This window comes from Ascaphus truei, chromosome 5 (assembly GCF_040206685.1).
Source record: "Ascaphus truei isolate aAscTru1 chromosome 5, aAscTru1.hap1, whole genome shotgun sequence".
Lineage (NCBI taxonomy): Eukaryota > Metazoa > Chordata > Amphibia > Anura > Ascaphidae > Ascaphus > Ascaphus truei.
This window is the reverse complement of record NC_134487.1, coordinates 280,351,197-280,378,095: the sequence shown is the minus strand read 5'-3', so window position 1 is coordinate 280,378,095 and position 26,899 is coordinate 280,351,197. Positions and strand designations below refer to the sequence as shown.

Sequence of the window (26,899 nt, the reverse complement as noted above, 5' to 3'; positions counted from 1 at the left end):
TTGGAACAGGACTCTGTTTTTTCAAAGGTTTTATTCATTTTTTTCTGATTTTTCATTTTTTATATATTTTTTTATATTTTTAATTAAAATATTTTTTATATATTTTATATTCTTTTGATATATTAACAATCTTTTTTTGAGAATACAAGTTCATATCATAATGTATTAGCTACCATCTTACCGCCCCACTAGGCATATCCATTTATATAGTTTAATAGTTCTTTATCGTGATTAGCTTCAAATCAGGGTATATTAAAGGCGCTACTTCATTGTTTCTGTATAGTATATACACTATATAATTTATGTATGTGCTTCATATCTTATTGCTTGCATAAAATATTTGGTGTATTTTAGTGTTAAAAATGCCTTCAGGATCGGAACCTTTCATTTAAACAGTGTTCCTATGGGAAAATGTGTTTCGCTTTACAACGTTTCGCTATCCAACGCCATTTTGAGTAACGCATTGTGTCGGATAACCGAGGACTGCCTGTAATTGGTTGCCAATATTCCCAGCAGTATGAGCTACAAACTAACAATAGATAATGTTGCCGTAGGAATATCCGGATCCATTGTAGCTGCTGAGTTACACTGACTGAAGGATTGACTGAAACTAAAGGGCAGCCATTAAATGAACCCCGAGGCGCAGGATCTTTGCTGATCGATCATGGGACCAAAAAATTAGTTTTCAATAATGGTAATCAAATGTTGTGCATATATATCTATATAACTTTTTTTGTTTTAAAAATGCCACTTGGATTGCCTTTTTAACATTGTCAGAAGTCCTAGGAAGCTGGGAGAAGGAGTGGCTCAGTGAGTAAAGACACTGACTGGCAGCGAGTTTGAAGCAGGGGAACCTGGTTCAATTCCTTGTGACCTTGGGCAACGCACTTTATCTCCCTGTGCCTCAGGCACCTAAAACAGAGTGTAAGCTCCACGGGGCAGAGACAGTGTCTGCAAAATGTCTCTGTAAAGCGCTACGTAAAACTAGCGGCGCTATACAAGAACAAACATTATTATTATTATAGGTGAATAACGCACAACCGTTTAGTAACTGTTTTATGCAGGCTGCACATGTATATATAATAAAATAAAAAAACACTCACTAAAAAGTTCCTTGGAGAAAAATGGTTCCATGTGACTCGTTCAACCTGCCCACTAAATCGCCAGATTCTGTGGGTTTCTTGAGGACTTCTGCAGTCATACAATATGGCCGATCTACAAATGCCAAACAAGGAGAAAAACAAAGAAACACACACACACACACACACACACATTAGTGCTCTCTTAGCATCGCTCGGGCTACAGAAAAGATAGAAACATTAGATTTATTTAAATTATCTGATGCACACAGCAATAGGATATTGATAGCTTTATAATAAAAACATATATATAGTTATTGTCTGAGCTTGCGGCCAGTAACAAGTCAAAATGTCAGGACACAAAATATAATATGAACCCATTAAAATATAAAAGCAAATGTTTTTCAAATAACGCCTCCTAGGTTGCATTGGCATCATACCAACTATTTCTATGTATTGGCCCAAATGTCCCTCATTCACATTCTGTGCAAAATATATACAAAATTAACCAATAACTACAGCACAATATATATACAGCTTGGCTAGGTCTGACCCAGCCAGACCCACAGATCAGTCTCCAAATCAGACACATTTGCCCCTTTTACAAAAAAACAAAGATTTGCGCATGGCGTCCCCCCACGTAGGTGCGAATGTCCGTGTTAGGGGCCATTTGTGTGCACATTCGTAATCGAATAAAACGCATCGAATATTCGTTTTATCATCACATCGATCGAATGCTAGGACATGCGGAAAAGGGGATGGCGAAGCGGATACTGCGGCGGGTTTAGGTACGGTCACCCACATTTTTTCATGTCAAATTCAAGGTTCAATAAAATCGACCACAAATCAAACTGTTAAAAACACTGCATAGAATGTGCGGATTTAAATTGACACATTTGCCCATCTCTACTATAACTATTCAACTACTCCAGCAGCTCTCAACTAGAGTGGCTGGATACCCTAGTGTGCTGCGATTCTCTAACATTGGTCCCGCTGCCCTGCGACTAACCAGCTTCTCAGCGGGCGCATGCCGTGCTGCCTGGAGACGGACGCATCAATTTACCTCTCCTCTGCGAGTCCGGAGTAGAGAGGGGCGGAGTGCAGAATTTCACACCTCCAGGCAGCATGGGACGCACCCGCTGCGCAGCCGACATGTTTGAGGTGGGTGGGTGCCCGTGACCAGAAGAGGTTGAGAACCACTTTACTACTCTTCATGGTAATATGCTCGCAGTTTTCCAAATACGACATCAAATAACTGCCCCATAGGATTACGTATTGCAGCTCGGTATTTATAAACAATGTTTTTTCACACACACGACTCTACATATACAGAAGTGTTTACATAAAAGGAACGATGGGAGTGGTAGTATAAGGGGAGGCAATAATATGAGGACTGAGCAGCAGGATAAGATACACAGCAGGGTGTCTAGTAAATGTATCAGAGAAGACCTCATTTGCTTAGGCCTCGTTCAGTGTGTCAGCTGCAGGACTCGGAGGGAGGGCGGGAGGGAGGCAGTGCTGCAGTTTGCTGGGCGATCTGTGTTTATCCCCCAGCAGACTTTTCAGCGTTGGGGAGGGGGCGGGGTTACACACAGCAGGGTAAGTATCCAAGTTGCAGTCATGAAATCATTCTGAAGAATGATTTCATTGGCTGCCTATGTCCCAGTGACGCTGCTGCAGCTCCAAAAAACAAAATTTTCGTTTATTGAAACTGTAGCCAGCATCAACTCCTGGCCTCGGAGACAGGGCGGTTGCTACCCTGACAACCAGTATTCAAATTGAATACTTTGTTTCTCACGGCAGCACGCACAGCAGCACGCCCTCCCTCCGAAGCCAGCACCCTGAACGAGGCCTTAGACTAGCTTGCTGCTCAGAATAATTCCCAGGTTGCAACCTAATCGCCCAGAAGTATTACAAAGAAGCAAAAGGTGTGGAACGCCAGAATGAAAACAAAGTATATTCCCAGAACGACTATTCTACAAGGACTTGAGAACATGATGGATAACTAGAGCATTTGGCAACATCTCAGTCAAAGTGCATGCACAATACATTTAGAAATGGTGTGTGTCCCATCAACAAACTACATTAAACTTGATTTAGCAGTTTACCCATCCCAAAGTAAAATTCATATTCTACCCAGTTAGTATGTATTAAATAAATGTTCTTTAAACAAACACTACAAACCCATCTGCTGCTGAGCAGGAGTAAGTCCCAAATGTGCCTCCGTTCACATTGTCCGTGGACTCCAATGACAGAAAAGCGAGATAATAAAATCTGATTTCGAGGTTCCTCCGGCACAATTAACCGATGGCAAAGATGGTAGAGAATTAACATTCGTAGGTCGCTTGCCTTTGCCCATCATTGACTTCAGAAATTTAGAAAAGGGGGTGGCCTACTCCTGTCCGTAAAAGCCACCAACAGACCAGGTATTAGGGGTACCCCTGCTTCTGCACAGGTGGCTCAACCATAATGACTGAGCCACCTGTGCTGAAGCACGGATATCCTTAAAACCCGATCTGTTGGGGGCCCTTGAGGACTGGAGTTGGCCGCTCCTGATTTAGAGTATCGCGCCCTCCAAACATTTTTCTTGGCTACACATCAAGCAATCTTACAATTGGAAGGATCACCACAGTTCACAAGGATGAGAAAGTAGAGAATAAATCTCTGTCCAATACACATCTCTAGCATCTAAGTGAATGGATGTGTTTTACTAGACGAGGAGTGCATTGGGATCTCTCAAACAAGAAGAAAAGCCAATTTGTTCTAGCAATGAAGAAAAAGGACATGCATTGAATATTGTTTCATTAACCCTAATTGTGCCCTTGTTTTGCCAACTGATTTTTTTGGTTGCTCATAAAGTCCTAAACAGCGGTCTCTGCCAAGGGAAGCTATATATCTGATTTAACTGCACTCTTCCGATCACTAACCAAACTTCCAATGAAGATGTAGAAGAAAAATAAAATAAAAGATGAAACGTCAAAAGCAGACAAGGTGTGCAAATCCCAGCTCTCTGCTTGGGTATCATCGGCCACTGAGACCGTTATCTTAACATAGTTTGCCTTTTCCTATAAACTATTTGCCTATTGTAACTGAATATTAGAGTGTTGCGTGAGTTTCAAATCAATTCTATTATCATTTCACGAATAAGAAAATACAAGGGACTTACTTGTCATAGGAGCCAGATATAAGCGTTTGTGGTTCAAAGGGATGGAACTGCACCGTCTGAACCTTAATGAAACATTGAAATATTGATGTTAGATTCAGAAAGTGTAGTGCACGGCAGCGGTCCGCAATCTTTCCAGCGTGCGCCCCCTTTCCTGCTTCCTCCTTGCTCGTGCCCCCCCTCCCTTACCTTCTCTCTGGCGTCAAAAGTAGCCATGGGGTCATGTGACGTCAGTTGCCATGCCAACGTGACATCACATGACGCCGCGTTGCCATGGTGACGCGTCGCCAAAGAGAAGTTGCACAGGCCTCACGCGATCCCCCGGCATTCATTTAAATGCCTTGGGGGAAGAGCACGGGGCCTCTGCAACCCACCCCCCCCTGACCAATCTTGCGCCCCCCAGTTTGCGCATCGCTGGTGCACGGGGAAAAAAAGCTCTTTAAAAAACGACACAGACATGCAATACAAAAACACATTACAAATACAGCAAACATACACTATCTGTCTACATCTTTATAGCAGAGCTTAGGCTCTTTTACTCCCCTCAATGCCCCTGTTACATAGAATCTGAATCCAGAGGCTGCCCATGAGTTCAGCAATAAGGCCATTATAATAAATGTCTATAAACGAAAAAAAAAATTTCAGATTTTAAAAAGGTAAAGCAAGATCACATAATGCTGAAAATATCCCCTATAGCAATACAGCCGCCTGGTTAGGATGTGTTATAACAATTGAGAGATGGATTTAAATGAAAAGCAAACAATTCTGTTAGCCCTGTTAAGAGCGATTTATAAATAAAATGAAAAACGAAAAAACAACTCATTTATGAAAATAAAAAAAAGTGACAAAGTGCATAGTTATGCTTTAACTAGTCTAGAAATATCAATATCTAAGTTGCGATCTGTTGAAATCTAGTCCATAGAAAGTTGTCAACCACTACGCAAATATTCCATCTATATGTTAAAATATATTTATTCTATGTATTGTAATTAATTGAACAAAGTACTTTGAAGTGCCATATTCTAACACAACTACAGCAGATAAACTTACTTGTTCCCCTAATCATCACACATTTGTCATACACCATACAGGGTCTTATCACATAGACCAGGGGTGGCCAACTCCAGTCCTCTAGGACTACCAACAGATCAGGTTTTAAGGATATCCCTGCTTCAGCACAGGTGGCTCAATCAGCGTGCACAGGTTCTAAATGGTACCTTACACTGTAGATACTTTTATTATTTTTCTATGGGCAACAAAATATCCTATTGCACAATTTTGGAATCTTGGTGCCTCAATCAGTGGCTCAGTCAATGACTGAGCCACCTATGCTGAAGCAGGGGTATACTTAAAACCTGACCTGTTGGTGGCCATTGAGGACAGAAGTTGCCCAACCCTGTATTTGGGCACATTACCTTCCCTCTTCTGAAGGAATGTAAAAAAAAAATTGCAGCCTCATGCATTAAAAAAAAGGCGTCAAAACGTGAGCAAAGCTTGAACGGGCGACCATGCGGTACCTTGTCTGTGTGCAAAGTAAGGTTTGCCGCTGCTTTACCGAGGGACATATCCCAAAGAATGATTGTATTGTCTGCGGATGCGCTGGCCAGCACATTTCTGAAAAGAAACAAATGTACACATGGGTGATACTGCTGTCACAGAGGCGGACATACGACAAAATACTAGAGATGTGTAAAGTTGTTCTTCAAATCTGCGAATGTTCAATGCAAAGGTCTTAAAGAAGCAATTCAAGCGGGCACATTTTTGCTGTAATATTTTTTAACATGGGGTTGAAGCAGGGGGTCTCCGGATCTTAGGGTTACCATACGGCCGTATTTTCCCGTACGTCATCATTTAAAGTCGCCACTCGGGAGGAATTTTTAAATAACCAAAAAAACGACCCGAATTTCTGGCAGCACATGCGCGAGCGCCAACCCTGCATGCGCAGTCAGGGGTCATCGTTCACGCATGGTTGGCTTTCGTTCGTGGATGCATGAACAAAAGCTGACTGCGCACGCACTAGCTATCTGCTGGTGCATTGGCAGCCGGCGTTCATCACTTGCGCAGGCACGTTTGGATTCCATTGGCGCGAACGCCAAAATGTGCGTACGCAAATTAAAGCAGACCACGCATGCGCGGGTGAGGAGCGCCGACTGCGCATGCGTGATGGGTGTTCCGGCTTGGTGTCTTCTTTTTTGAGTGCTGAATTATGGTAACCCTGCCGGAGCGCAATCCAATTAATTTCAGCAGCGGGACGCCCTGTTCCCAGAGATACTTCCCTCTGTAGGGGGTGCCGGTATCTATGCTTTTCACAGCTCCCGCGTCACGTGGGGCAATAGGAAGCCACCCCGGATGATGTCACGTCTTCCTATTGCCCCGCAGGGCACAGGAGCTTTGAAAAATGACCATTATGTGATCGCTATTAGTGAGCCGGAATGGCTACCGGCACCACCTACGGAGGCTAGTTTCCCCGGAATCAGGGGATCCCCAGAGCCGAAATGAGCGGGGTTCAACACAAGAGACCCCCTGATTAAATCCTATATTAAAAAAAATTTTTAAATACCCAAATAAATAAATAGCCGGCTTGAATTGCCTCTAAAACTCCATTTCATGTCTCAAAAAATCCTTAATTTCATGTCATTTCACTGGCAACCTTTGTTGAGTTTGTGGCACTTGGCAATACTTGGCCAGTAGACCCACACTACACATCTCCATCGTTCTCGGAGCTAGAAGTATAATGCAGAATGAACATGGAAAAAACATTTCTAGTTTCAAAAGCTATAATTATATGTTATAGCGACATTAATCTAGCCATTACCATCAGAAGCAGCGATTATGCAGGAGACGGACGTATTGTTCTTATTTGCTAAATAGGCTTGAATAAAAATGATGCAAGCAAACGGATAAACACAAGTAATGGACAAAACATTTCCTGGAACAAAGGAAATCACAAATCAAAGGCAGATCTGCATGTTCGTGTAAGCAGGAATTGGCAGAAAACAAAATGTATTTTATTCAACAAAAGACAAAATAATGCAGGCTTGATGCACTACAGGGTTACTAATGGATTGTATATTAAAAACACTCCGTCTAGGGCAGGGGGGAAAGACTCCCGTTCTGAAGGGCTACCAACAGATCAGGTTTTAAGGATATCCCTGCTTCAGCACAGGTGGCTCAATCAGTGTGCACAGGTTCTAAATGGAGAATTACACTGTAGATACTTTTGTATTATTTTTCTACGGGCAACAAAATATCCTAGTGTACAATTTTGGAAACAAAGGCAGGACAAACATCTAAATAATTATTCTAAACACGTTATGAAATCCGTTAATCAGAAGACTGCCAACATGGCTCCAAATCATTATGATTGGAGGCCTGCTGATATAGCCCAGCTTCGGTTTCCCGATTCAGCAGCAGCAGGTATATATTAAATGGGACAGAGGTAGGGCAGAATATTTGCTAAACTGTGATGGTGCCGATTGGGGCACGATCGCATGGCAGCTACCAATGAAATAGGAGTTTGTTTGTTAGTGCCCCGATCTGCGCTCCACTACCCCTGCTCTCACTAGGAACTGCACAGATAAGATAAGATGTTTACAATCCAGTCTCACAGATCTTTACCTGATTTGTTTATTCCATGAAAGATCCAAGACCGCATCAGAATGCCCTATGTGGTTTTCTTCTGAGGAGGCACCCTGTGAAATGAAGCATTTGAGAACATTATTTGCACTCGGTGTTGCTAATCCTGCTAACACATTAACCTATTTTATCCACAACCGTATTTCTGTTTAGCAGCAAAACATGAAAAATCTTTTTTTTTTTTTTTAAATAAATCAGTTCTGTAATATTAGATAATACCGCCTGAATTTTTTTTAAATTCATGCCGTTTTTAATGTACCGATAATCCTTTGGTTGCCACAGCGATCATTTGGAAAGTCATATCCACTACCTCCTTTGAAACATAGTATCAAAAACGGGGCTCTTGCTGCTTTACAAACAGCAGACTGTCTATTACTCGGAAAGCTGTAACAGCAGCATGTTACACCTGTTAATATAATGTTACATATCAGCTCCAGCATTTCGGTGACTGCAGCATAGTCAGAAGGCAGCCATTATCTTAGGCACACAATCAGGATTTTTACAGATTTATAACAGGAACACCAAACGATCGCCAGTTTAGGTAAAACTGTAGAATGATACATTGTCACATGGGGGGTGCGGGAATGTAGTAATGCGGCTTTAAAAGACATACTATATTCACACTATCTTACCTGATCGCTGGCGGTTTCTGAAGTCATGTGACGTCGCGTTACCATGGCAACGTCACCAGAAGCCACCGGAGCTTAGGTAAGTTACAGAGGCCTTACTCACGCCTTACCCCCCCACCCCTCCCCCCCCCCGCATTTAATTTAAATGCTTTGGGGGAAGAGCGCACAACCTCTGTAGCCACCGCACCCCCCCCCCCTCCCCAAAAAATAATCTCACGCCCCCCTGCACTAAATAACTGTAGAGGAGTATTCTGCAGTCAGTGGAACACATTTGCATATTAATATGACAAAGTTCTGTGGGGAAGATCATGTGACCAGGCAGTCACTAGATACATTTGGTGCACTGCTAGAGAGAGGGCAGGGCTCAAAAAGGGGTGTGCCAGAGCCTGTTTCAGAAGAGGAAGGGGATGTGACTTTGTAAATGGTTGCTATAGAAATTGTAAGTTGCAATGCAGCTGAGAGCGTTGTTCGAACATCTTTTGCAAGTAGATTCTGTAAAACCCCCTTCTTTCCTTCCAATCCCCACTAAGGAGAGCCACCCAAGGCCTAGAAATCATTTTCTTTTGTGAGAGGTCTTCAAAGCCGCTCACACCGCTGCTGCATGTCCCCCACATTACAGCACAGGGTTTTATGAAGGGTCCTGGGCATTAAAAGCAGAAGGATATAAATAACTGGGAACCAATGTTACAGCTGCAGATAAACATCCAATCTGTTTCCCCCATAAAGTGCAGTCACTACACTGGCATTGTTTGCGAAGTCAGGTATCTGTTCCCATTACCTACCAAATATAATTGGCCCACAACGTGCTGCATCTAAAACAACAGTCAAGTTACCTTCTTGCCTTTCTTTTTCTTCTTTTTCGTTTGTTTGCTTCCGAGGGAAAAGACGGGCTCTAGACAATCTACCAGATCCAGGTCCCACACGTCAATAACCGAAGTCATGTTCCCTACAGCGACGTAGTTTCCTAAAGAAAAAACAAAAGGCCAGCGGCTCATAGAAAAAAACAAGCAAATAATGAGGATCCCTGGAATTATAATTATGTTCCCGCTGCCAGAATCAGAGATACGTTCAATGAAGGGCTCAGAAAGGTTATTCTATTTCCACGCCATTAGCCAATTGCATTCCAAGTACCGCGCTGAAGTCAAACCCTTATTTTATACCAATAGAAAAAAAAAACATGTCTATTTAAATAGTAAGTGTCAAACATCACTACATTTCTGAATATGTATTTCCTAAAAGCTGCATTTCTCTCTACTTTATTTTATTTTGTATTTTCAGCTCCAGGAACCCTGTGGTTCCCGAGATACTTGGCAAGGGAGGTGCCGTGTGTACTTCCTAGAGGTTTAAATCTCCAGCGTCACGCCAGCCATGAAGGCAATGCTGCTTTAGAGCAATGCTTGTGGTCACAGTCTAACTGTAACACACGCACACACTGTTTCTCAGGCTCTGTGCCTGGCATTTCCTTAAAGCAGCAGCCTGTGCTGATCGCCGGTGACACAGTGGTTTTTTATTTTTTTAAACTGATGCTTTGTTCAGGAGAAATATGGAGGGTCCGGAAAGATCAAAATGAAGCTCTCACACGACTGAGATTTTCTTCATCTTGTTAAACACTAGTACAGGAGTGACCAATGCCAGACCTCAAGGGCCACCAACAGGTCAGGTTTTTCAGGATATCCCTGCTTCAGCACAGGTGATGCAGTCTTTGACAGAGCCACCTGTGCTGAAGCAGGGATCTCCTAAAAACTAGACCTGTTGGTAGCCTTTGAGGACTGGAGTTGTCCACCCCTGCACTAGAATATTTGTTTTGGGGGGCATTGCTGCTTTATCTGTATTGTAACAGAGCCAGCATAATAAAGAGACTGGAGTTGGTCTGAATGATTCATGAATGAATACAAGAGTGGCAAAAGCAGCGGGAGACTGAAATCCTAACAGGTCTCAATACCTTTTGACATACTTTCATTCAAGACATCACCCTAATCCTCTTCAATGTCAAGTGACTATAAAACATTCTTGGAGTACATTAACTTGCTCAGTACCCTGAACAGCTTTGCTAGCTTCGCTGGTATAGAAAGTGTGTCAAATGTTAGCAAACCATCAGAGCTTTCATATTCTCCCACTACTTCATCTTAGTTTCATTGGATGTTTAACAAGTCTGCAAATTTGGGCCAGAAAATGGATTTGCAAAGGAAGTCATTTTCAGGATGATGGGTCCCCTTTTACATTTCAACATGAACAGCTGCTTTCAAATATTCCTGATCTACAATTAACAATGTACAATATATATTTCAGTTCCAGGGGGAAAGTTGTCCACTAGTCAAAGGTTTCACACTTAAGAGTATCACATTCAATTTTTCTACGAAGTGGAAAAAGAATTAAAAAAACTTTTACTGCACAAAAAAAAAAAAAAAAACTATTTATTTTATTAAATTCTTACGTTTTGGGGCTCATTATAATACCAGAAACGACTTTAAAAAAAAGTCAAGTAACAACACACACACACACACACCAAAATATTTGCATTGGGTTAGCAACAGGGTAACACTAGAAATATACAACAATGAACATTTTTTTAATAAAAAGTTTAAACAAGCTTTTATAATCTAACTTAAATGTGTTAGTACGTAGCGTGGTTCAATGATATACATCAGCTGTTTAATGGAAATGGGAGCATCTGTTCCCCTGAAAAAAAAAAAAAAAAAAAAAAGATTTACCTGTCGATTCTTCAGGGCTGGGATCAAAATTCAGCCACTCCGTACAGAGGGGGTAAGCAGGTAAGAGGATATCATGATGGACATAGAAAGAGTCCTCTTCATGGTTATACACTGAAAGAACAGTTTGAGAGAACATGATGAATGAGAAAAAAAATAAGAGAACAAAGTTTAACCACAAATGCTTCCCGATCCTAACTTGTTGATACACTTGCTATTTAAAAAAAAGTAATCTTCCCTGTTGAGGTTCTCAAGAAGTTCTGATGCAAACGATCAACCAGTTTATCTATTCTTCAGACCACCTCTGTTGTCTTCAGATGCATTTTCCAAACCATAGCACATCATAGTATGAGGGTTGTTAGCAATGATCTACAAAGTGGCATCATAACCTCATCTACTGTATATGCATACCTTTTCTCCTTACACAACTCATCATCCTGCTCAACCTCATCTTCTCTGTCCCTCTGTCACACTATGATTTCCTGTGAAAAGGTCGGCAATTCTGCCCCATATTGTTTTTCTCCCTAGGCTTCAGTGTTTTGACATATACAGTAAAAGAATACAGAACTGTGTCAAACGAACATTGCATGCTCACCATGGATCTCAAGATTGCAGTTGTCTTTTTCTGCCCTCCCGCAAGCCAAAAGGTTATCAGTAGGCTTAATGATAAAATCATCTTGCTCGTATTGCTCCTTCAAAAATAAATAAATTAAATAAGTGTACACATACACACTAGGAGAGATCTGGATGGATATAAAAATACACACACACTAGATGAGGTTGAAAGAAGACATACGTCCATCAAGTTCAACACACACACACACAAAAGATATACTGTATAACACTCGCGAATACAAAGGACAACGTCTCAGATCAAGGTAAGGGGTTGATAATAGTAGATCAAGGTACGTGCAGGATATAGAGTAATCAGAAGCAGGAATGAACAAGCTCTGCACTATTGCACTTGTGATCTGAAGAAATGAATGAATTAAAAGAATTATCTTTAATATGCACGTAATTTAAAAAAAATCTGTGAGGCGAAGTGGGGAAAAAAGGGTACACTACTAACAATATATACAACATAAATTAAAACTAATCCAAAGCAGGTCCTAAGCTACCAATTACAAGAAATAATTGGGCAAAGGCAATCTAAGATAGGGGGCCCTTGGCTACTGAAGTACACCAAGGTAAGTGACACCTAATCAATGAATACAGCCACATCATTATTAGCAGATAACCAGATCTCAAGTAGAGACTAGTGTTTGTAGGTAAAAAGAAGCCAATCGGTCTAGATGGTTAAATTAATGGTAATAACCCTTAATATAAAGATCTAGAGCGGTTACCTGCCTCCGCTAGATAGTAACCTGTAGGAATACACAACTCTGTGTAAAATAGTAAGAGGTCAGTGAAATTAGAGAGGAGCATACAAAATGTATTATAAATATATATACATACACCTCCTATATTCACTTGGGAGTAGATAAAGGATTAGTGAAGGGCTGCAATAGAGCCACTAGTAGCCCCACGGTGCACCTAAGGCCTCGGACATAGCGGGGAAGCGCGCGCTACGGAGCACATGGCGTCGCGTGTGCCTGCCGCCCAAGCAATCTGTGGACTCAGTTCGCTCGCGGCGGCGTGGCAGTGATGTCACGAGGCTGGTTCGCCCTCATTGGCTGAACCGCTCACGTGACCCGACCGTCGTGCATCAAAATCAAATTTTTTTGCCGGCTCAAAATTCTGCCGCGCGGTCACACTATGGCCGGCCCTATAGAACTGCTGCATTTTGTTTGCGCTGCCGCTCACACTATGGACGCAGCCTAAGTACTTGATATGTTGAAAGGTATAGCTACCATTGTTGCCACTGACATGTAATAAATGTACAACAGTAACTAAAACCCTTTGAACTGTCTCTCTAGACTGGTAATTCTCAGAGAAGTGCTACATTAATTGACAGGGTGCCCATTCCAAGCCTTAGCTAGAGTAACAACCGCGTTAAGTTTAAACTAAAAGGCTGAAATGGTTATAGTCTGCGTGTGGAGGAATAACTGACCTGGAGAAATCAAAGCCCCAAACACAGGGACGCCATCCACGTGACCTCACGCACGTTTTTGCGTTGCTCTGACGCTTTTTCGTAGGTGACCCGTGGACTGTCTCTCAAGGGTTTAAATAGCTCCTAGTTGGCATGGCAACATATCAACGAATCTTGACTAGTGTACTTTTCTGCCTGTATCTATCGGTATGGATAAGGAAATTTACTGAAGTATTAGCTCAGATTTTTACATAATAGTATTAATTTAAGCAATATGTTATACTGCAAATCAGCAATTCATCGATGTGTGTATACTCCAATTCCATCTTCAGGTAGGACGGACACACGCACACGCACATCACAGCCATTACCGATTCCTCTGGTTCCGGCTCCCTCCGACTGCAGACTTGAGCTCCGTTTTGTTGACACGTTCGTGCTTTACCCTTTTTCCCCCACTTAACCTCACTGATATTTTAATTACGTGCTTCTTAAAGATAATTATTTTAATTCATTCATTTGTTCAGATCACGAGTGCAATAGTGCAGAGCTTGTGCTTTCCTGTTGCGGATTACAGAGGCACTCCACTGAAAGTAGTATCCTGTCTGGGTGCAAGCTGCTGGGGACTGCAGTACAGAATAGATCAGGGCTGCACAACACGCGGCCCGCGGGCCGCATGCGGCCCGCCTGGCCTCCCTGTGCTGCCCTCGATGAGATTTAAAAAAAAAAAAAACTTTGAAAAAAAAAAAAACTTTGAAAAAAAAAAACTCTAAAAAAAAAAATGGCGGCGATTCCCCGCGGTCCCGGCGCGCATGCGCAGGGCCCGCTCCCGCTCCTTGCTCCCTCTCCCTCCCCCCAACCCCCCGCTCGCAACGTGGGACGGAGGGGGAAGTCACAGCCAGCTGAGCTCTTCTGCGGCCGCTCCCCAACCGGATCCGAACGTGGATATGTGCAGGGGGGTGAGGTGAGGTGCAGGGGGGTGAGGTGAGGTGCAGGGGGGTGAGGTGAGGTGCAGGGGGGTGAGGTGAGGTGCAGGGGGTTGAGGTGAGGTGCAGGGGGTTGAGGTGAGGTGCAGGGGGTGAGGTGCAGGGGATGTGATGTGCAGGAGGGGGGGGGGGGTGATGTGCAGGAGGGGTGATGTGAGGTACAGGGGTGATTGGAGGTGCAGGGGTGAATGGAGGTGCAGGGGGTGATTGGAGGTGCAGGGGGGTGATTGGAGTTGCAGGGGGGTGAGGTGCAGGGGATATGATGTGCAGGGGGGGGGGGGTGATGTGCAGGAGGGGTGATGTGAGGTGCAGGGTGTGAGGTGCAGGGGTGATTGGAGGTGCAGGGGGGTGAGGTGCAGGGGATGTGATGTGCAGGAGGGGGGGAGGTGATGTGCAGGAGGGGTGATGTGAGGTGCAGGGGGTGAGGTGCAGGGGTGATTGGAGGTGCAGGGGTGATTGAAGGTGCAGGGGGTGATTGGAGGTGCAGGGGTGTGATTGGGGGTGATTGGAGGTGCAGGGGGGTGATTGGAGGTGCAGGGGGGGTGATTGGAGGTGCAGGGGATGTGATGTGCAGGAGGGGGGGTGATGTGCAGGGGGGTGATGTGAGGTGCAGGGGGTGAGGTGCAGGAGTGATTGGAGGTGCAGGGGGGTGATTGGGGGTGATTGTAGGTGCAGGGGGTGATTGTAGGTGCAGGGGGGTGAGGTGCAGGGGATGTGATGTGCAGGAGGGGAGGAGGGGTGATGTGAGGTGCAGGGGTGATGTGAGGTGCAGGGGTGATGTGAGGTGCAGGGGTGATTGGAGGTGCAGGGGTGATTGGAGGTGCAGGGGGGTGATTGGGGGTGATTGGAGGTGTATGGGGGTGATTGGAGGTGCAGGGGGGTGATTGGAGGTGCAGGGGGGTGATTGGAGGTGCAGGGGGGTGAGGTGCAGGGGATGTGATGTGCAGGAGGGGGGGTGATGTGCAGGAGGGGTGATGTGAGGTGCAGGGGGTGAGGTGCAGGGGTGATTGGAGGTGCAGGGGGGTGATTGGGGGTGATTGGAGGTGCATGGGATGTGATGTGCAGGAGTGCGGGGGTGATGTGCAGGAGGGGGAGGGGTGATGTGCAGAAGGGGGGGTGATGTGCAGGAGGGGTGATGTGAGGTGCAGGGGGTGAGGTGCATGGGTGATTGGAGGTGCAGGGGTGATTGGAGGTGAGGGGTGATTGGAGGTGCAGGGGTGATTGGAGGTGCAGGGGGATGATTGGGGGTGATTGGAGGTGCAGGGGGGTGATTGGAAGTGCAGGGGATGTGATGTGGAGGAGGGGGGAGGTGATGTGCAGGAGGGGTGATGTGAGGTGCAGGGGGTGAGGTGCAGGGGTGATTGGAGGTGCAGGAGAGAGTGATGTGAGGTGCAAGGGGAGAGAGTGATGTGAGGTGCAGGGGGAGAGAGTGATGTGAGGTGCAGGGGGAGAGAGTGGTGTGAGGTGCAGGGGGGGAGAGTGGTGTGAGGTGCAGGGGGGAGTGGTGTGAGGTGCAGGGGGGAGAGTGTTGTGAGGTGCAGGGGGGAGAGTGGTGTGAGGTGCAGGGGGGAGAGTGGTGTGAGGTGCAGGGGGGGAGAGTGGTGTGAGGTGCAGGGGGGGGGAGAGTGGTGTGAGGTGCAGGGGGGGGAGAGTGGTGTGAGGTGCAGGGGGGGAGAGTGGTGTGAGGTGCAGGGGGGGAGAGTGGTGTGAGGTGCAGGGGGGGAGAGTGGTGTGAGGTGCAGGGGGGGGAGAGTGGTGTGAGGTGCAGGGGGGGAGAGTGGTGTGAGGTGCAGGGGGCGAGTGGTGTGAGGTGCAGGGGGGTGGGATGTGTGTGGTGTGCAGGGGGAGATGGGGGTATGAGAGATAGATGGTGAGTATCGCAAAGGTTGATAGTGAGGGGTTCTGGGGGAGATATGAGGATGATGATGAGGGGTGCTGGAGGAGATATATGATGATGATGATGATGATGATTATTTTACCCGTGCGGCCCAATTTTTTTTTCCTTGGAGCAGTTCGGCCCTTCTCGCTTTACGAGTTGTGCAGGCCTGGAATAGATGGACGCAGGCTCTCCAGGACTTCGTTTTACAATCAACTTTATTCACTTTTCTATCAATGTTCCGGCTCACTACAGGAACCGGTCTCATGTTGGGAAAGGGTGTAGAGAGCCGAAACGTTGATAGAAAAGTGAGTAAAGTTTATTGAAAAACCAAGTCCTGGAGTGCGGGACAGACAGACACGATTCAATGGAAGTGTTGGTGCAGAATATCAGAACATATTCCACCAAATGCAATAAACATAAAATAGCCATTGTACTGTATATAATCATATACATTTGAGTCTTTTGCAACAGGATCATTTCTCCTGTCTAACAAAAAAGCTACTTCCACAATATGAAATGCAGACTGCTTGTGCCTTAGCCAGTCAGACAGACTAATGCATATAAAGGGCAGTGGGCTGTTGTAATACCCACAGTAATATGCCTCGCCCCCACCACCCCCCACCCCCGCAGTAACACTCTACAAGCACAAACGCGGTGTTATACAAGTCTATCAATTCTAATGGCACAATCCCAAATATACTTTAGTCGGGGTTTTGATTTGAGATGAAAATTCTGGAGATTTCTAAAACTCTCATTGACATCCACTGGAATGAGGGAATTGTTTTCAAAGTGGCAACTAAAAATTCTACCTGTTTAAACGAAAAATCATGGAGTCTCTTCCCCTCCCCCCCCCCCCCCCCCAATCTCTTAAATAGGCTGAGTTGGTCAGTACAGTACGCAGGAAACTGCATATAGTGACTGAAATTATTATTATTAGGTATGGGAATGGATTACAAAGAGTGGATAAATGCCTCTTTCCATCGCATTCCTTAATTGAAATGATTTTATGTAGTTATAAAACTCATTTTTCTTTGCGTCTGGGTCTAGCACATTTTCTATTTAAAAAAAAACAACTGGTAGTTGCAATATAGTAAATGACATTTCCTCTTCAGAAATGTTGGTTTCCGCACAAAACATTGAGGATTTCTTAGGTGCCGGCCCCTTTGCTATTTTCTCATGTATTTCTTACACTTTCATAACTTTTGGTAATATATTAGACTTGACATTGTGCACAAAGTGTTTCTCCTTTTTGTTCTAGATACGTGGGAGCCGTTTGTGGCGGACTTGTACGCTTATCTATTTATGGTTCTAGATATTAGTTTGGGGGTATACACACAAGATAATCCTTTGTTCAATACAGCTCCATTAAAATCGTACTTACTGTATCTTTGAGGGTGACGTAGGCATCATTTTCATTGCTGGCATACACGGAAAGTCCAGCCAGACTATCGCCAAGGTTTGCAACATCTAAACAATAAAGGAAACCAGTTAGGTTTATAAGCGACGATTTCTGAAAATTATGTATACGGAAGGACTGTGCCAACGTAATCAAGATATTGCATATTACTTTCGATAAAAATAAGCAGAGTGATTAAACACTACATTAAGCAACCCTACATCCAAACGGTCAGATTAGTAACCCCACGCAGAGCTCTGCTAGTAATATTTCGCCAGAAGAACTACAAATCCCAGCATCCTGTGCTTCGAAGAGCATCAATTCAGAGGTTCTTCCAAAGACAAGAACAGCCAGTGAAGTAGTGCCAGTCCACAGTAGCTAGCGAAAGACCAGCTAAACACTGCATCCTGGCTGGCTTAATATGATATAGCACTGTAACCAACACAAATTACTGCAACAAAATATTCACAGTAATATATCATCATATCAATGCATCCGACAAAAAAAAAAAAAAAAGGGAGGAGTGGTTGAGTAAGTAAAGGGACAGACTATAAATTAGAGTGTTAGCTCTATGGTGCAGTGACCCATCGTGCCTGCAAAATTCTATGTGCAGCGCTGACCACACTGTTCTATTATTATAAAAGGCAGGATGATAATTAAACGTTTGCACAACATCAGCTCTCCCAATAGGAGCAACGGATGATGGAAAAGCAACTTGTAATGCAGCAGTTTTATCCTTTTGAATCGATCCTTAAAAACACAAATGTCTCGCTGGATAAATGAGGGGGGGGGGGGGGAGTGTACGTCGATGCAAAAATAAATAAATAGCCAAAATAGTGTCATTGCGTTAAGCTAAATAAGTCTGAGAAGTGGAGTGCCTGTAAGTGCTCTGTTTTGCACAGATCTGCATTACAATTCCTTGGATGTGGAAGTTCATGCAAATTATCATCATTGTATTGACACAGGGGTGGCCAACTTCAGTCCTCAAGGGCCACCAGCAGATCAGGTTAAGGATATCCCTGCTTCAGCACAGGTGGCTCAGTCAGTGACTGGCCTGTTGGTGGGCCTCAAGGACTGGAGTTGGCCACCCACCCCTGTGTTAACAGCTTCAATGAAAGCAGGTTTTGCACCCAATATCCAAACTCGGGATTTATGATGTATTCCATATGAAGCAATTTTCTGCAGCTACCCGAAGCAACGCTCCCATATAACACTTCTAATAAGAATGTTGACAGGTGAAACAACGAAAACCAAGCTTTAAACAGGTTAAAACAAGTAAAACTCACTTCACAAGTGGAAACTTGGAACTCTTCGGCACAAACAAACATTACTCACTCTCCTTTCCACTCAATTTATTTGTTGTGCGTCAATGGAGAAATCTCCAGTAATAAAAACAAATAAAACCTCTATTCTAATTATTTATACTAGGCAGATGTTAAAAGTACAATTGGGGAGCATAAAAATGGCTGCCATTTCCTGCCATAGGAAATTATTGTTTTACTACCCAATAATTGAAATGTTCCAGAAAGTCTTTTGGTTGCAGAGTAAAGTGATCACTATTACAGTAATCACATGGCATGGGATCCCTCCGCTTCCTGCATCTTAAAGCTGCAGTTCAGTCAATATCCTGCATGTGTGTTTTTTTTAATAAATCAGTTCTGTAGTAAGAAAAAATACTTTTAGCATTTTCTGTTTTTAAAAAAACAACTTTGAAAGACCAATTTTCTTGTATTCTATTTTAACAGCCATTTGCTAAGGCACTGCCCCTTCATGTCCTGTCACAAGCTCTTGCACACCCCTTTGTCAGCCCTGCCCTCACTCTAGCACATGTCAGTGCAGGAGTGCTCATGAATATTCATGAGCTTCCACTGCCAGTCAAGCAGATTATACACAAATCCCAGCTTTTAATATGTCACCAAATTTCGACCTATCAATACATGGAAAACTAATTGAGCTGCAGCTATACTGTTCTTTAGCTAATTAGAGATTGCACACATGAAACTATTGAAGTAAAAAAATAAATGTAAAAAAAAAAAAAAAAAAAAAAAAAACTGCAGCTTTAAAGCTACCACAACGGCAAATAATACGTTGCAATTTGGCAAACTGCACAGGGGCCAACTGAGGTCCCTCCTGTCCAGTTCCTTTAAGGAAGCCCTGTAGATTTAGCATAGTGCCAACATTACTGGACGGCCCATTAGTGCCTTTGTCGTCATTAAGGAGTGTGTAACAAAGGTTGGGGGGGTGTATACATTATATAGGACCAGACAGGACCAGACCGGACCAGACAAGACAGGACCAGACCTCTTCTGTTTTCTTCAAAAACAAAGCAGTCATTTAGAATTAGAAGATGATAAAATGGGTTTTCCCTACAAATGAATTATATTAAGTTTGCAAGTTGCAAGTAAGAAATATGGCCACGCCATAGGGACGCATTTTCATCAAGACCTGCGATATAGATCATAAGATATTATGTATTTTAATCAATCTTGTGCTTCAGGGGTGTTGGATTTTGAACTATAAGACCCCCAAAACAGACCACCAGAAGACTTTTTTTAATATGATGAAACTGTGCAAGCATGAACCAGCAAGGGATGGGTTAAAGGTTGAACTTGAATAGTATTACAAAAAGTATGTAGTTATAGCAGCACTTCCAATGTAATAAATGAAAATCATATAGTAAGAATAGGTGCACGGGAACAATGGGGGGACCCCTAATCCCTCCGAAAAACACAAATAAAGCACAACTGGTGTTCCCAGCACTCACAATGAACATACGGAAACGTGGAATGCGTAAACAATCAAATATATATTGACACGGCAAAATAACTGACTGCAACAAAGGGCGAACTGAGAATACAGGCTAAAAAATGGAACAACAAGAACAGGCACAGCCTGTGGGGGAGGAGGGGATAGTGATAACACCGAGGAAGTGATAGTGTTATCACTGTGAGGAAGGGTAAACAACCCTTAATGGAAAGAGTGGAGAGAATATGTGGGGGCAACGTTTCGGTGTCAACAACCCCTTCTACTGGCCCATTCCCCGAGCCCCCAGTAAAGCAAAGGGACTAAGGTACTTCCCTACCACCTCCGTCTCCACATCCTCCCTCCAAGGAAATAAAAACATGAAATCACACACCAAAATATTAACCGCCAGTGTACAGGATCTATATATAGGGAACTAGGAAGAATTGAATAAGGTCTCTAGACAAGTGATCTTCCCTAAAGGCTTTTGCAACATGTTTACCATGACTAACACAAGTCTGCTAAAACACATCCAAGGCCCATCCCCTACACTAAGCCACAGAAAGGGGATAACTGGAAATTGCTGACAAGAAGATACAGCTAGGGTGGGGGGGGGGGGGGTTATGTAGTATGCAAGGCCAGTAATATAGTGGGGGCGCGGGCTGCGCCGTGCACGCGCGGCAGTTATAGTTGGCTGTGGTTAGCCAGCAATTGTATGCTAAGGCCGCGCGCACGGTCGTGAGCGTGGAGCCAGGCGATAGCGGGGAAGAGTAAGTATTCGCGTCGCTACCGCAATGTATGTGTGTGCGTGTGCATATATGTGTGTGTGTGTGTGCATATATGTGTGCACAATATTAATAAATAATTTATTCTCACAACAGGTCTTTTTTTTAATTTTTAACACACACACACACACACACACACACACACACACACACACAACCTTCCAAGCCTGTCGCTCACAGCAGCACGGACCGTACACACAAAGTGTGCGCCCCGTGCACGAGCGTTCACACATGCACGCGCGCGCCCACTATATTACAGGACTAAGAATTAAGTTGAAATACGGATTCCTTCAGGTATATATACACACCAGTGCTTTAGGAGAAATCAGCTGTCTTGACCAGGTGCTTGCTCTCTTCACACTGAGGCAACACTGTACTATTATCCCAATTGTTTGCTGTGCTAATAAACAAAATGTACTTTGAGAAACATCACTGTTTTGAACTCGCCTTCCTTCAAGGGGTTAACGGTGTAACAGATTCAGTTTAAAAATACAATACAATATAATGTATGGTTTATGACAGCCCAAAACATTTCCTGAGTCTGTGCTGAGTTTTTTGCTACAACATATTTTTGTGTGTTAAATGCATATTTTTTTGTATTATAAGCAGGGGCCTGAGACACTGCCAGATATTAATTTTACATATTTTATTTGCATGATTCTTGGGTGGTGGCAGCGTATAGATATGATTGCAATTGAGCAAAGGTTTAATATTAACTCATTGAAAGTACCTTGCGGGGGTGGAAAGGTGAGTTGGCTAGAGTAGCCGTGTGTATGAACACTAGTTGCATATAGAAGTCATGTGCTCACTTGTGTGCTGTCTGTGACAGGTGGTATTCGGGACAGATTGAGGGGAGATATTTTTCATTTGAGGGACCTTTGCGAAGGTGAATAGCGGGACAGCTTGCGAGCCGTGTATTACTCCTTGTAGTCACGTGCTCACCGGTGTAACGTACATAACAAAAGGTTTATGTGAATAAGATTGATTGCACAAGGCAGGAAACAGCAACAACTGCTACAGGGAAAACTGTACCTGTTCTCCCTTCTTCGTCATAATTGTCCAAATCATATTCTGCCAGGTCATCATCATTCAGCTTGGAAATTTTTTCTTCCTGATCCTCATTTGGTTGAGAAACTTCATTTGAATCTACATCAGGATTTTCAGGACTATCCATGCCACCTTCTGGGTCTTGTGAAGCTGCCCCATCATCTTCATCCTCTACTTCTCTGTCAGTAAGGAAGGACAATGGAACAGTGTGAATACAATAAAAAAAGAAAAAAGGGAAAAAAAAGTAAGGATATTATACTTTTGCAGAATTGATAACAATAATAACTATTTCATACAGCGCTTTTCGCCCAATGGGACTGTGACGGGGAAGAGGTAACCAGGTTCACTAATAAAGGTTAAGCCCGTTTGGTTACCTCTGATCCATGTTTTGGGGTCCTAGAGTGTCAGCTCTTGGGCCCAACTGTTGTATATGCATTACCGGTCATTGCCTGTAATTATACAGATCAGACCTCTCTCTGTTCAGGACACATTGCTCTTATCAGCTGTAACAAGCAATCCACAAAGAGCGGGTTCTGCTAATGTCCAGCGACTAAATTTGCCTTCCGTCAACCACATGGTACAAAATAATTCTAATTGAAGTTCTTTGAAAAACGGCAATGGATTTTTTACCATCTTATATTCCCAAACACCCCAGATAGCAGCAGAAAGGATATAGAGGAATTCAAGCAGTGAGAACCATACACAGGCAAGTGTTAAGTTCTCTAATTTAAGCTTTCTACCATCATCCACAGTGATATGTACCCAGGAATCAGGTCGGAATCCTGGATGCATGTAGACACATTTTCTCAGTAATATCTCCCCTTGAAAACGCTTGCGCGATTCGCTTCAGCACAGCCCAGAAATGTAAATTGTGCAAAGGGATGTAAAATATCCCTGTAACTATAAGGGGTCCCCAGATTAAGGGGGGTACCCAGTTACTGCACAGGTAACCCAGAACCTGCTTAGAGGTTCTGGGGGGTACTCCAATCATCTATAAGGTTGTGAGGGGACTTTTAAAAAAAAGTCCAGCCCTAAGTTTATTGTATAGAGTGTGGGGAATATGGCTAGTAAGAAATAACGTGCAGCTTCTTATTCTATTTCCCATAACCCACAGACTTAGGATATTTTTAGAGTGTATATTGTATTAAACTGTTTTAAAACTCACAGAGATGAGCTGGGACTTTCCGAGCCAGTGTTCTGAGTGAGCCAGTGGGCTACCAACTTGGGTGCCACTGTGTCTACTCATACGGTGGAGATGAAAGCCACAGAGGATGCGTCAAGACCATTTGGACAGGAGGGAAGGACAAGTATCCACGTCCTGAGATCAATGGACGCTATTTGCATGTCAATTTGCCCAACCAGAATGGCAGGAGCCTGTCACCGCGGGTGGCATCGAGGGAACCTGGGTCAGAGGTACCAAATCGCACGTCCCTTGGTTCATTCAGATTTCCAGGTAACACTGTTTTTTCTACCGGTTTGTCTCGGATTGGTTGCTGAGAATATTCTCACGCTTCTGATAGGGGGTAGTAGTTTGTGAATGAAACTCAAGAGGTATTATAAAACCCTACGCAAATCAGATTTGTAGTTCTCAAAGTTCTCTCAAGGTTCTAAAGATTCTCAAGGTTTTCTCCAGATGCTAGAATTCTAAATTTCAAGTCTCCAGCAAGAAAAAGGCTGCTTCAGCTATAGCTGCATGGAATATTTTCTGTCCTGTTTTTGCAACTGTTATCAGGGGACAATCCTTATTAGGATTCCCTGCACCTAGAAGAGTCTAGCTTTGTACCCCAGTCCCAAGTACGTGTGTTTTTTTGCCTGTATTTTGTGTGTTTGCCTGTTCCTGTGAATAAATGTACAATTTATTTCATTATCCTGTTTTGCTCAATGCATGATCCGGATAAAAAGGTGTAAATTGCCTGGTCTCCCATGACAGGGACTCAGTTTTTATTTACAGCATAGTGCGTGGTACGCAGCACATAGGATTATTACAGACAGTCCCTGCCCAGATGAGTTTACAATCTAGGTTTATGGAGCCTGAGGCACAGGGAGATAAAGTGACTTGCCCAAGGTCAACAGAAGCCAATATTGGGAATTGAACCAGGATCCCCTGCTTCAAACTGGTATACAGTTAGGGTCTTTACTCTATGAGCCACTCCTTCTCGGAGGCATATAATCTTCACAGTACACACAAAAAAAAAACACTCATTTAGCATATAGTGAAATTATACAATACATGAATAGGTGCAAAGACATTTGACATTGAAGTAGAGACAAATAAAGAGAGTGGATAACCTAGTCTTGTATGGTTGGAGGCACCAAGTATATGGTGTAAGAATGTATGGTAGGAGATCTCCACACTCCTAGTAAAAGATGATGCGCAATAAGTCAGAGGGAACAGAATTCATCATTGCACTGGTTTCCCAGCTACAGAAATGTTTCTTTTACCGCTTGAAGATACTGTTAAGGTTTAAACACCCACCTGAAGTAACCATAAAATAGACATGCAATTTTAGCAGACTGGCAAAAACAAATCTTTTATCCCCCTGTACCCTATTTTCCAATTTACACTTCCTTATAGATTGTAAGCTGTGTGGGGCAGGGCCCTCCTTACCCACTGTAACAATGTTAATGCTTTATATTTTATTGTTTTCATCCTCCAACCCTATTGTACTGCGCTACAGAATATGTTGGCGGGATATAAATGATGAGTACAAACAACATAAATGAGGAAAGTCACCTTCGGAACACACACGTAAAATAAATGTGTGTTACACGCTTGCAATTTTACTTTCCTTATAATACTTACTCTAGTTGCTCCTTTGCTTCAGAAATTAGTTTACTTAACTCTTCTTCGCTCAGTTGCACCTATCAGAAAACAAATATTGCAAAGTGCAAAATGATCAAAATAAACAAATCAAGGGGAAAAAAAACCAGTATTACAGATTACTTGATAATGTCACAAATCACACCCCATCCGCCCCTAAACAAAATAACTGTTTTGTAGAAGTTTAACAGTCTAGGACTTGGATTCATCTAGACCAGGAATGACCGGCCTTTTTTTTCCCTGAGTCATGCCTATAAATGGGCACCACTTTTTTGGCGGGCCACAGTCCTACTGCCCCCTTAAGAATTTTACGTTGGGGGGAGGTCTCCGGTCCCATGGCAGAGGGGACCTGGAGCCATGCGGTGACAAGATGGGTTCGACTTCTGGCACCGGCCAGGTGGGGGGGTTGGCACAGAGGCCTTGGTAGTGAGTTTAGCTCCCACCCACCAGAGCGGCTCATCCCCAAGTATCATCATGTGGGTTATCCAAAATGTCGTTGAGCCCCCATAGTGACCTGCGGAGCTATGGGTTATTAGCCACCACTGATCTAGATAATAAAAATAAATAAACCTCAGGCAGGGACCAAGCGAGACTAATATTCCAGAGTGAGTCACCGTTAGTTTACACTTTACATATACCCTGAAATGTCTTAATATATATGTAGCACATACTACTCTGTCAGCAACTGAACAGACAACAAAGAATGCTGACAAAAGAGACAACAATCTAAGTATTGTGCCATTAGTCAGAAGGAATAAATGGCAATGAATTCCATACTATAATACAATTCAAATCACAATAGCTTTAAAAAGGCTCAGGAGATCTGTTCTTGCTTTGAAGATGTAAACAACGATGCTTCCAAAAGCAGCTGAAGTGACCTTATATTGGGCAACAGAATCTGTAGTAGGTGAGCATGTAATTAATATTTTATGCATCTGGCTAAATTAATGTTTATAAACCAGGGCAGAAGTTACTTTAGAAGCAACGTTCCTTGGAAACTGACCTACCTGTGAAGCAAGCCAGGATAAATTACAGGGGAAGTGCCTACAAACTACAAATCTGTACAACAGCACTTGGTTAATGGCTCAGAAAGCTACAGGTTAAAGGAACCAGCTGTCCACATGTACCATGAACAAGTCCCACTTGGCTGTGTTAAAGACTCGGTGTCACTAACAGACGTGGAGAAGCTATTGAGATAATAGGTATAAAGCCAGAGATACCTGGGCATGTTCCCGATATAAACCCAGGCTCACGATCTGATGTTATATATTACCATCAGCAATACAGTAAAAAGATGGGACTATGGGGTGCCCACTTGTCAGATTCATGTCGTCTGCGGCAGAAAATACTTGGCAGCCCCGTAACTACAATAGGGTACAACACAGACGAACGCAATCGCCCCACCTTTTCAGGAACCTCTTTAGCTGCTCCCCGCCGTACCCAGGACACGCACGTTATCTGGCAGCTCATTGTGTATACACTGCACTGACTGCTCTGTATGGGGAAAGTGACATGCAGCACTTCCGGTTTGCAATGGCGGCCCCCACTGCACACCACGTGTGTTCCTGTATGTGAGACCAGCGTCGCCCGTCAACGCGATGCTACTTCCTCTGGTTTGGGACACACCTCCTCCACGGTGTGTGAGCAGTACTGTACTGTTTGCATGCATATCTTCACACTTCCATAGCATACTTTATTTGACTTACATGAATGAGCTATACACAGTGCCAGTAGAATTAAAAACGTGTTGAATTTAATCATCCCTTGATTCGTTTAAAAGTGAGGTTTCTATTTATGCCCTTCACAAAGCAACCCATAAGCAGCAAAATACATTGAAATCAATTATTCTCAAACGGTAGTCATTTGCAATGTAAGCAGGTCTATCCTGCAGTGTGGTTTTTTTATCACTGCCAAAAGAAGTGCAAATTATATCAGTGCAAAGGTTTTACCTGAGGAGAACCAAGGTTCTTACCTGCTACAATACAAAGTGTTTTCGCACAAT

At 43.6% G+C, this 26,899-nt stretch overlaps 1 protein-coding gene across 1 annotated transcript in view; it reads right to left on the bottom strand.

Moving 5' to 3' along the window:
• The window catches only part of PWP1 (PWP1 homolog, endonuclein), a 35,897-nt gene extending 9,440 nt beyond the window's left edge, over positions 1 to 26,457 (bottom strand). The window contains exons 1-11 of the mRNA XM_075602256.1: positions 26,302 to 26,457; positions 24,880 to 24,938; positions 22,062 to 22,255; positions 17,488 to 17,573; positions 11,811 to 11,907; positions 11,219 to 11,329; positions 9,341 to 9,471; positions 7,861 to 7,934; positions 5,760 to 5,856; positions 4,246 to 4,307; positions 1,104 to 1,215 (exon numbers count right to left, since the gene is read on the bottom strand). Coding sequence (XP_075458371.1) covers positions 1,104 to 1,215; positions 4,246 to 4,307; positions 5,760 to 5,856; positions 7,861 to 7,934; positions 9,341 to 9,471; positions 11,219 to 11,329; positions 11,811 to 11,907; positions 17,488 to 17,573; positions 22,062 to 22,255; positions 24,880 to 24,938; positions 26,302 to 26,367 — 1,089 coding nt within the window. The 5' untranslated portion in view covers positions 26,368 to 26,457. The remainder of the gene's footprint in view (positions 1 to 1,103; positions 1,216 to 4,245; positions 4,308 to 5,759; positions 5,857 to 7,860; positions 7,935 to 9,340; positions 9,472 to 11,218; positions 11,330 to 11,810; positions 11,908 to 17,487; positions 17,574 to 22,061; positions 22,256 to 24,879; positions 24,939 to 26,301) is intronic.
• Between the last annotated feature and the right edge of the window lie 442 nt (positions 26,458 to 26,899).